This window comes from Melanotaenia boesemani, chromosome 3 (genome assembly GCF_017639745.1).
Source record: "Melanotaenia boesemani isolate fMelBoe1 chromosome 3, fMelBoe1.pri, whole genome shotgun sequence".
Lineage (NCBI taxonomy): Eukaryota > Metazoa > Chordata > Actinopteri > Atheriniformes > Melanotaeniidae > Melanotaenia > Melanotaenia boesemani.
This window is the reverse complement of record NC_055684.1, coordinates 35082938-35093395: the sequence shown is the minus strand read 5'-3', so window position 1 is coordinate 35093395 and position 10458 is coordinate 35082938. Positions and strand designations below refer to the sequence as shown.

Genomic DNA, 10458 nt, shown 5'->3' with positions numbered 1-10458 from the left:
CCAAAACCCAGATGAGCCACCCAAGCACCTTTCCCAATCCCCTGGTTTCTCCCCAGGTAATCCCCATGAGCATGAGAGGACAGGAGTGCTCTAAAACAGTATCAATCAAACAGCCTTGTGCACGGCTGCAGCGATAACGCAGTGTTTCAATTATGCACCTGTTCTTCGACACCCGACATTTTATCCAACCTTTCAGCCCCTCCAACTCACAGAGGAAGTGCTTTGCCTGTTGTCCTGACCTAAGTCTTCACTTGTACTTTTTTAGTGTACCTGCATTTCTCTGTCCAATTTCTTAGATTCCATTACTTTATGCGACATTCCAATATGCTACAATACATTACCCTAAACTCAAGATTCAAGACAGCTTTATTGCCACTGTTTCCAACAACAATAAAGCAGAATTACCATCTTGTGGTTGTATGCCTCCGCCAACCATTCAAGTTGCAATATATATCCATCTTGCCTTCTGTTCCTGAGTTATGGCTTTGAATAGTGTCCTGGAAAGTATTTTTGCAGAAAATTATGACAACCCAGTGAAGCTGAACTTTAGACTTTTGAATCTGGTAAATGCTTATTTCACCATCTCCTCCAATTAGACTTAATTTGAGTGGAAGTTTTGTAGCAACTGTAGTGCTAAAATCTGAGCTATGACCAGAAATGTCAAGCAAAAACACTGTACATTGTATTATTATTTATGAGTTTTTTCATCTATTTACACTGTATAAGAAATAACAGCAGATAAACACACATTTCACACAATATGATTTTTTTTTTTGTGATTTCACGGAGAAGAATCAAAAGTAAAACAATACCCTGTAAATAAAAAGAGAATATAAAAAAGAATAGTCAGAAACCTAGTATATTAACTTTTTTACTACAACATCAACACGTTGCACTATATGATGTCACCCTGACGTTAACAAAGGTTGCTGCACTGACTCTGTCCCTGTAGTGAAGCATGCTCTGAAATGTATAGGCTGCAGAGGAGTGTCAGCCTGATGCAGAGCACTGAACAGACAGGTGAAAGAGATAAACAGATGCGAGGCCAGTCTCCGGAGTGTTGGGTTCATTTGTTACCTACCGAGGACAGACATATTCCTGTCAGACAAGCCGTGGCAACACCAGATGCGAGGTCATTTCAGTTACGCAGTGAAAATCTTGGGTTAAGGACAAAGATTCTCCCTTCACACAAGAGATGGCCATGAGCTTTTATTTCCCCAGTGGTCGTGTCCGATAAATGCTCATTCTGAATTTAGCTTCAAGGAGCCAGAAAGCTTTTTTTTAATACAACTGAAGCTTATTTGTCATTGTGTGTCACCTCTTCAGTTTGGTTATTATTACTGATATACTGTTGTCCATCTGATCTGATATCAGCTATTTTATCTGTAGCATTTACTTATTAAAACAAAGTTTAAAAAAAAAAAATACTATATTTTTATTTTGGGGGATGTAAGCGTTGCATTTTTGCTCTTCTCCTCAAAGTACAAACCTCTGTATATGTGCCGTACCTTGCATGACGAAAGACACACATACTAAAGTCATTTACTGACGATATGGAAAGGTACTTGAGACACAGTGGCTCCTAACCAGAACAACTGGCATCTTTCCTTTGCAGATGGACACACAGGTGTGTTCACAGGTGGAGGACGGGGGAAGTACGATGCCAGTAATATGTCCTGCCTGGAGAGTGTGTGTGTATGTGTGCAACATCTGGACCATGGTCCACTAACATGTCAGCAAAAGAATTAATCAATGAAGCTACACTGCACCCTTCTGGGCAGCTGCAGCATCACACGGCCCAACCAACAGAAATTTCATGTCTCATTTAATTATTTTTAGACTGAAACTTTTAACGGAGAGGCTGCAAGCTGATGTATCAAATCTAAAATCTTTTTTCTAACTGAAATACCACTGCAATCAACAAGAAATAGGAATGGTCTTTTTTCTTAATTTAACAAAAGGTGTAGTGGACAGAGTAAAACATCCGCCTCCCTGCACTGAAATAATCTTGTCTGGGGAGTATTTTGGCTCATAACCATCCTTTTTTTATTCTGTAGTTCTACCAAAACTCTCCCATCTTCTCAGGATCTTACATAAATTATTTGCTCAGTCCATGAAAAGCTGGGCAGAACCAAACAATGTGATTGCAGAAAGCATACTGGCAAATAATATTGATCCCAGCAACACAGAGACAGGTAATCAATGAATGTATGTCCTCCCCGCACAGGCTGCAAGTCAAGATCAATTTTGAAGACAGATGAGACATCTGCCCATAAAATGAAGTAGTTCTCAACCATATGCCACTGTTGTGAAATGAAATAAATTCCCTAAATATATGAAAGATTGACTACAGCTATGAGGAACGATGCCAGATGAACTTAGAATGAACAACCATGTTTAATGCCATAACTGTAATAAATGTTGCGGTGTCTCCTACAGTAGTAACTTTATCTTTCTTATTCCTGGTGTCTGGGCATACACTTTTATTTCGCTTGCTCTCTGGCCTCACATCATGAACCAACAGATGATTTATTGATCTCAAGACAATCTCCAAATAACCTGCACAATTGTTTCATCACCTTGTCATTATTGCCCCATGATGAGTTTGGTATAAAAAAAGGGTTGGAGGAGTCCCTCAATGGTGTCTTTTTCAATATTGCACAGATTGGCGCATTACTTTTCATGTATTGCAGACTCATAAGAGGTTATAGGTTGTTAGTGGCTCGCTGATTGCATGGGCAGCTGACTGGTATGTTTCACATCTATTGGTTTTTTTCTGGTATTTATTGGGGGTGGTTGAAAAAAGTTAAACTCTGAAGTAACTTTTACAAGACTCAGAGGTTTCAGAAGGAATTTTTTTCTCTTATTCTTAAGTTTTGAGTTGGGAAATAAAACTGATTTTTAATTTGAATGTAGGCGTGGCATTTATAAGCATTTTTCTGCATCAACCTAATCAGTCCCAGTAGAATTCATAGTTGGTTGACATAAAAAATCACCTTCATTGTTTGTATTTTTGCTCTGTATTATGGATGATGACTGAATAAACCTAAACCTAACCTAAATTGCATGTTTCTTGCTATCACAGTCAAGCAAGTATAACAAATTGAGACGCCATTTAAAAAAAAAAAAAAAAAAAAAAAAAGAAAAAGCTTGGTATTATCTTACAAATTAAGTATAAAAAAAAATCACACAGTTGATTTAGTTTTTAATCCATTCATACAAAATACATTTGAAAAAAATAATTTGCATGCAGTTGTTTTTACTTAAAGAAAACATGTAGAGAAAAAACAAAGATAGAGGAACCATCAACTCAGGAAATGGCCTGTCTTTCCATGAAGCAAGAAAGTCTGAGACAGAAATAACCTCAGGGATTGGTGTGGCCAAGATGTTAAATGAGAACTGCTATAAATAGATAAAAATGAGTTGACACGGTGTTAAAAGGCAAAAACAAAAGTCACTGAGGTCAACACAGAGGCTGTAATTTAAAGGCAAAAGTCAGGTTGAGGCTGCATAATGGATCAAAGGCAAACAGCATGAATATATTTTAAAAGCAGGAAATTGCACAGAGAATATGAGTGGACAGCTCCTTAGCCGTTCGTCACAAGAAATCTTTTTAATGCATCTTCAAAGCCACCAGAATCCATCTAAACTTTTTCTTAATATATCTAGAATCAAAGAATGTCAAAGATGGATGTCATTATATTACATAAATCATTCCTTTATAAAAAGGAAAATTTATAATCAATAACAGATTAAATTTATTCCATAGATTTGGCTGTTAGAAAATAATCACAAACAATAAATGCATTACATCAAAAGAGAATATATATATATATATATACTGTTTATATATATATATATATATATATTGTGCCAATGGTTGTTGCAAATGGCAATAAGAGAAATAAATCAGGTTGAAGTTAAAACACAAACACCCAATTAAAAACAAGTACCAAAAACTCTGATTAGAACGATTTAATGTGATTAAGCTATATCTAACATATAGTCTTAATTTCACTTATTTCGGCATGTTTCAAATATTAAAAATGCTACAGAGAAGCTCCTTTTTGATGTTACACTAAATATTAGACATCATGGCATTACTAGCTGTTTAACTGCATTCAAGGGTCATTAATAGCAAATGCCTCAAACATACCACAGCCTGAGAAAAGCCATTACCTGAGGGAGAGAATTAAATATTCATAAGAGAGAAAGAGGCATCTTCTTCTTGTTTAAAAGTAGTTATATGACACCGTGTTACATGAACATGAACATGTGCATGTTGACCCTCAAGCATTTGTACCGCTAAGTGAAGCATAAAACCTGGTATCCGGAACAAAAGGATAGGAAGTCATTAGCGTCACAGGAAAGCAGGACATCACAAGCTGTCGCATACACTTACAACAGTCCACTTAATGGCAATGACAAACCTTCGGTTTTCTGGCTTAACCTTACATTCATAGTGCTGTGAAAGTCAGAAATATAATAGTTTTATGGCATGAAATTCAGTTTATATTTTCCCTTTTCACCACATGTATTAATGCTTGAAGCATCACTATGCAACTTGTGACAAATAAAATTACACAAAAAAAAAACTAAGTTATTTAATAAGCTTTAAGAGTTTCAGCACACTTTGGGTTTGTGGTGCTACAGACTTTGTGGGTGTGGGATGATGCAGGAAAGAGGAGGAAGCTGATGTTGCAGATTATAAGAGATACTGATGCTTATGATTATCTGCTTGTTTGCTTCTTGCCCCTTGGCTTCGAGTTACTGCTGTACACTTTTCCATTTATTGTTATGTAGGAAAATGTTAAGGCATATGGTGTATTAAAATGAAATATAATGAAAACTTAAGACAATGTTTTAAGCTTCTGTGTGATAAAACATAAGTAATTTGGTGTTAGAGTTTGTTGTTTTTTTAAGAGCACTTTCACACCAGGATAGTCTGCTGGACTCGATATGATTGGTGTCTCGGTTCAGTTGGGGGGTGCAACATTCTTCTGGACCAAGTCTGTGTTGCACTACTCAAATGAATTAGGCCTTTTAAATAATGAGTTCCACTCTCTACCAGAGGTGGCGCTCCACCAAAAATTACTGAAGGACAAGATAAGACACAAACCGAGGAAGAAAACTCATTCATCTATTGGTTACTACAGGAGGACTTCCGTTTCTGATCACATAACACCTATATATGCAGCTGTATCAGATCCTTAAATCAGACTCAGCTTTTACCGAGTTCCTCCACATCCAACTGCAAGCCATTTCTCCCGTTTCCTGCCTGCCATCCCACACTTGCTTGTTTTGGTTGTGTTTAGCTACAATGCTGAACGCTGAGCCCACAATGTGCTTTACTTTGTAGTCCGCTTCCTGCAATTGGATCACCTGAAGTGGACAGAGACTTGCATTTGTAGACAGACCAAGTCCACGGTTTTAATCCGCATCAGGGTTCGTTTGCGCATTCACAATTCCCTACTACCCCCAGACCAGGATTCGAATCAAAAAGGCTGGTGTGAATGTGCCATAAGCCTTTATATTTTTTAACATTTTCCATAAATAAATTTTCTCACACAATCTCTTTCCTGTCAAAAATAACAGATAGGCTTAATTGGCTTGTCCCACAAGTAAATTGGAACGTAGGATAATCAAATTCCTTCTTATTATGCCCAAACAAAGTAGGCAATTTCATCCAGGTCCACAGGATAGTCTGTAAGATGCAGTGGCTCCTTGATGTCAAATCTCTCTCCTTTATAGCTTCTCCAATGGCCAGCAGGGAGGTAGATGTCACGCTCTTGCTTTCCAGGTTCCAGAACTGGAGCCACCATGAGGTCATCCCCAATCAGAAACTGGGAGTCGATTTTATAAGCCGTCTCATCACCTGTGGCAATCCACCACAGGGGACGTATGATTGGGTCCCCAGTGTCGAGCACCTCTCCTGCCAGCTCAAGGACCCGAGGTGCAACGATGCTTTCATGGAGGGCTGTGTATTTCCGAGCAATTTCAACCACCTCATTGTCATATTCCCAAGGTGGAATAGAAAACTGCATGGATGGCATGAAGGCTGACAGTTCCAACCAGCGAATATAGAGTTCTCGATCAGGTAAAACACGATTTCCACTTGTATGGTTCAGATAGGCATTCCCTCCAATCATGTCTGGTAAAATGAACTGATAGCCCAGGATGCTGATGGTGAGCACTGTGGGAATAAGAGATTTAAGACCCAACTCATAGCCCCACACAGAATCTCTGTCAATTGGTCTGAAGAAACAGGATATGTTCTGGGATTGATAACCACTGCGCAGCTCAGCTCGGTCATTGTAGGGAATCGCCATTTCTGTGTAACGCCTCGTGAAAAAACTAGGGTCCCGAATGGGAGTCCTTGTGCTAAATTTCCATGGTAGGTAGTTTGTCTCCCCTGCATCAAATTTGAATGAGGTCACACCGTACCTTGAACGCAAAGAGCGTAACTGGGAGGCAAACCAATCACAGGCTTCTGGGTTTGTGAAGTCCACAATGCCACCAATGCCATGCCACCAACGCACCAAAGCCGGCAGTCGGCCTGTAGGCTCTCGGACAAACAAACCCCTCTCCACACAAGAATGGAAGTTTGCAGAGTCGTAGTTAACAAAAGGGTGAATCCAGAGTGAGACCAGAAATCCATCTGATTTTAGCTTATGGAACATGGCTGAGGCGTTGGGGAACTTAATTGGGTCAAACTCAAATTCTCCATAGCGACTGGTGTAGCGGTCATCTAGTTCCAGGTGGCTACAGTTAAAGTTATGCTTGCGGATGTTGGCAGCATAAGCCAAGAGTTTCTCTTGGTCTATATCAGTTTTGTGTAATGCCCAAGTTGACCAAATAGGATGTCGGAACATGGCTTTGGCTGGTACTTTGTATGGTTTGTTAAAGTACCTGCGGACCATGTACTTGTGTATGGAGGTTACGTCCAAGCCTACGCAGACTCTGTAGCTAAGTTCAGCACATGGCGCTTCTCCTGGGTTCGGTTTGAAGGGGCTATCATTGTATCTTGCCTGGAAGTACATGGTCTTCTCTGTGTCATTCCAGCCAAGGTGAAAGGGAACAGAATTATTGATCTTGATGGCAGTGGCATTGGATGAAAGCCAGTAACTCTCCAAAATGCCACCAAATTCCTCACGGTTTGAGTAGATGTCACTTGTAACAAAGGGCTTGGGAGCCTGTTGGCCAGAAATAGAAATGGGCCAGTGCTGAACTGCTGACACTGCACCTCCATACCAGTGAGCAAACTTGTAGGTCATGGCGTGCTCAACAGATATGTCAGGAACCAGTTCCTCCCAACGTACACGGTAGCACTGCACTGTGTCCTTCGGTCGCACAGTCTCAATGAAGAAGTTAAGTTTTCTGTCAGTGGTGCTTCCACACCTAAGAATCTCCCCTTCTTTAGAGCAGGAGTCCAAATCAAGCGTCCCAGATCTGCCAAGATTAAGTTCAAGATTAGGATTTGGTTTCTACTTTTATTTAACTTACACAAATCTTATATTTCAAATAAACAAAATGGCATTTCAGTTTAATACATCTAAAACATTCACCAAACCAAAGAAAACAGATTTTATTAGCTATGTGAAATGACCAACCTGAAATCCATTCTGAAAACAATAGATCCTCCCTGGTTGCGAATAATGTAGCCATCTTTATTCAGATCCAGTAGCTGAGTCTTTAGCAGTTCAGCTTTGCGTAGAGAAGCTATGTAGTAACACCAGGCAGTTACAGCTGCAATCACCAGCACTAGGCCAATTACTCCAGCTCCAACTAAGGGTCGAGTGTCCTTGGTATGTTTCTGTTTGGGGATAGCATCTGTAATCGTGCCCCCAGCTCCTCCTGGTACCACTTGGTACATGGTTTGTGCTGGTCAGTGGTCAAATCCCTGAGGTGATGTCCCCACAGATCAATAAAATGTAGGAAGTTGGACTCTGGCCCCACCGTCACATCTGTTTGCTTGCCTGCCATCAGAATGAAATTAAAGAAAAGACTTTAAAAAGTTAATATTGAGGTTTCCACAAAGTATTTGCAGCCTTTGTCAAAACTAGGTTTTAGAGGGAAGTTTGGCCGAGATATAATTATTATACAATAACATGGTACACTAATTTAATAACTGTAGTGTATAGCAGAAAATATTGAGTTAAGTTTCTGTTATTCAGGAAAACATGAACCACATGAAACAAGGTCTTTGATTAGCACAAGGACAGAGCTTCTGTTGCATTTCAAATACATTCCTTAATGCTTTGCATTGCTAAACAAACTGATTTCACATTGTTTCAAGCTATTAGCAATTTGGGTGTAAACTTTAAAGATGTGTTTGGGATTTAACTAAACAAATCTTCTGACAATTAGTCCTAAGCATAGGTGGATGTTCCCGGCAGTAATTCTAACTTACGAGTTCAAATTGAAAGAAGATTCATTTGTATGTAAGGAAGTGAAGAGAACCAGAAAAGGGGTTTCTGGCCTTAAACTTCTGCCAATTCCAAGAGGGAAGGGAATGAATACTAAATGTTGTGCTCCATCAAGACCAATAAAACAAACTGGATATAACCTTGATCATTCCACTTAAGTGTGACAACACTGGCAGCACATCCAAGAAAATAACTTCAGGAAAAGACATCCATTTCCAGTGCATGCAAACTTGCAGACTAATTAACTAGTTGGCATTAGTTACTCTGGCTTTAGCTAATCAGAATACATCTGTTTAGACTGTACTGAGGACTGGGGGCAGTTCAGTCCCCTCCAACTTAGTTCTTTGCTGGCTAGTCTTGACTGCTGCTGACCTTCATGCTTTGCACTGGCAGTAGTGGTCGATAGTAAAAAATGCTGGCTATTAAATAGCAATCTAATTGACTAATTCTGTGTACCACCACACTTAGTATAGATTTTCCACAACAACAGCGGTAATAACGTAAGCCAACTATTAATTAACAGAGAAGTAACTGTTAGTTCCTCAGAGGTCAACACAAGCTGCTGCAGTCTGGACTGTACACGAAACTACGGACTGTGAAGAAAAATCAAACTCAGCTCATATTAGAATAAATCAATGTCGAGATCATTCATCCCAAACTCCACACAGAAAAAAAAAACAAACTGGGACCTTTCTTGCTGTGAGATGACAATGCCAACCATGTGTTGAGATTATCTTTTTATTTTAATTTTATTTATTTATTTATGTAAAAAGAGACAATATTTCTCATTACTGAACATACCTACAAAAACACAAATGTAAAAATGCAATAGTGTTAGCCTAGCAGCTATTTTGCATCAGATTGTCCCTTTGCAGGTCACAAAAATACACAAAAGCAGGTACAGACAATTAAAAGTTAAGTGTAAAGCTGATGCAGTAAAAATTGTATAAAATGCATCAATTTAAAGCGCATATTGTCTGCTGGTTGACTCAGTTGGCAAATCCTCTGTCTCCCATTGGGAAGACCAGGGTTTGAAGGGGACGAATATTAACACCTACCAGTTGGGTCCTTAGACAAGACCCTTATCGCTACTGCCTAACCACTGTAAGTCACTTTGGAGAAAAGTGTCTGCTAAAATCAATGTAATGTATAATAATATTGCAAGTGCAGGAAGTTGGAGTATAATATTATAAGTACAAGTTAAAACACAAACACAAAACTCCCATTCTCGCACAGTATTTTTCTCTATCTCTCACAAGATAAATCAAACACAAATCTGTACATTCATCCGCTTACCTACTGAAGATGGCTGTTTTCTGTTGCTGAGATAATCAATTAATGGAGTCAGTTAAAGAAAATAAACTCCTGAGCATCACAATAGACAAGGGAAATCTTTATCTTTTTTCTGTTTGTTTATAATGTGGTCAGGAGATTTGAGTTCTGCCATTTCAGCTCATTCATTATCTGACGAGTGGAAAAATAAACAAACATGCCCTGATGTGGTCAGGACAGCTGTTTCAGTTACTGCGCGCGCGTGTGAAACCTATGCATGCTTATTATGGTTATATACTAGTTGACAAACTACAACGACGTGAGAAGGCACGTGCAAGGCGCAACCCAAGAAAGACAATATGTTCTCTTATAATGCTGTTGTTTATGAGAGCGTTTTTCTAAGTACGCTCACTGCATACAAATGTAGCTTCTAGGCTCATAAAGGAAATAGTATAGCTTATCTTTTCTAATATGGGCTCATCCTAAACTTCAAGATAAATATATGTCGACGTGTGGAGAAACCGTTAACGTTTTCTGCCCCGTGGCTGGTGAAAGTTAACCGGAGGAACACAAGTCAGAGCCCATGCGCGCGCACATTTTATATTTATCTTCTTTCGTTATCTCTTTTCGTTAAAAAATAGTTTCTGCCTACCGTTTAGCAGTGTTGTCCTCGGAAGAACAAGTTTGTTTAGCACAATCCACAAAAGCACCCCGAAAGGGGGAATCACAGGGTGTCGTTGCGTCACGTCTCCGTCTTAGC

General features: G+C 39.3%; 1 protein-coding gene across 1 annotated transcript; it reads right to left on the bottom strand.

The window, feature by feature from the left end:
* Positions 1–3658: 3658 nt before the first annotated feature.
* On the bottom strand, positions 3659–10456 carry myorg (myogenesis regulating glycosidase (putative)). The gene is made up of 3 exons (XM_041980600.1): positions 10351–10456; positions 7611–7976; positions 3659–7449 (listed from the first exon to the last, which is right to left on the bottom strand). Exons 2-3 carry the CDS (start codon positions 7871–7873, stop codon positions 5658–5660), a joined length of 2055 nt encoding a protein of 684 aa, XP_041836534.1. The 5' UTR covers positions 7874–7976; positions 10351–10456; the 3' UTR covers positions 3659–5657.
* Between the last annotated feature and the right edge of the window lie 2 nt (positions 10457–10458).

What these genes read in the sequence shown, in the direction of transcription:
- myorg (XM_041980600.1), bottom strand. Translation starts at nt 7,873, where the DNA reads ATGTACCAAGTGGTACCAGGAGGAGCTGGGGGCACGATTACAGATGCT. An exon ending in GTTTTCAGAATGGATTTCAG is followed by an intron (nt 7,450 to 7,610) that starts GTTGGTCATTTC and finishes TAATCTTGGCAG; the next exon opens with ATCTGGGACGCTTGATTTGG.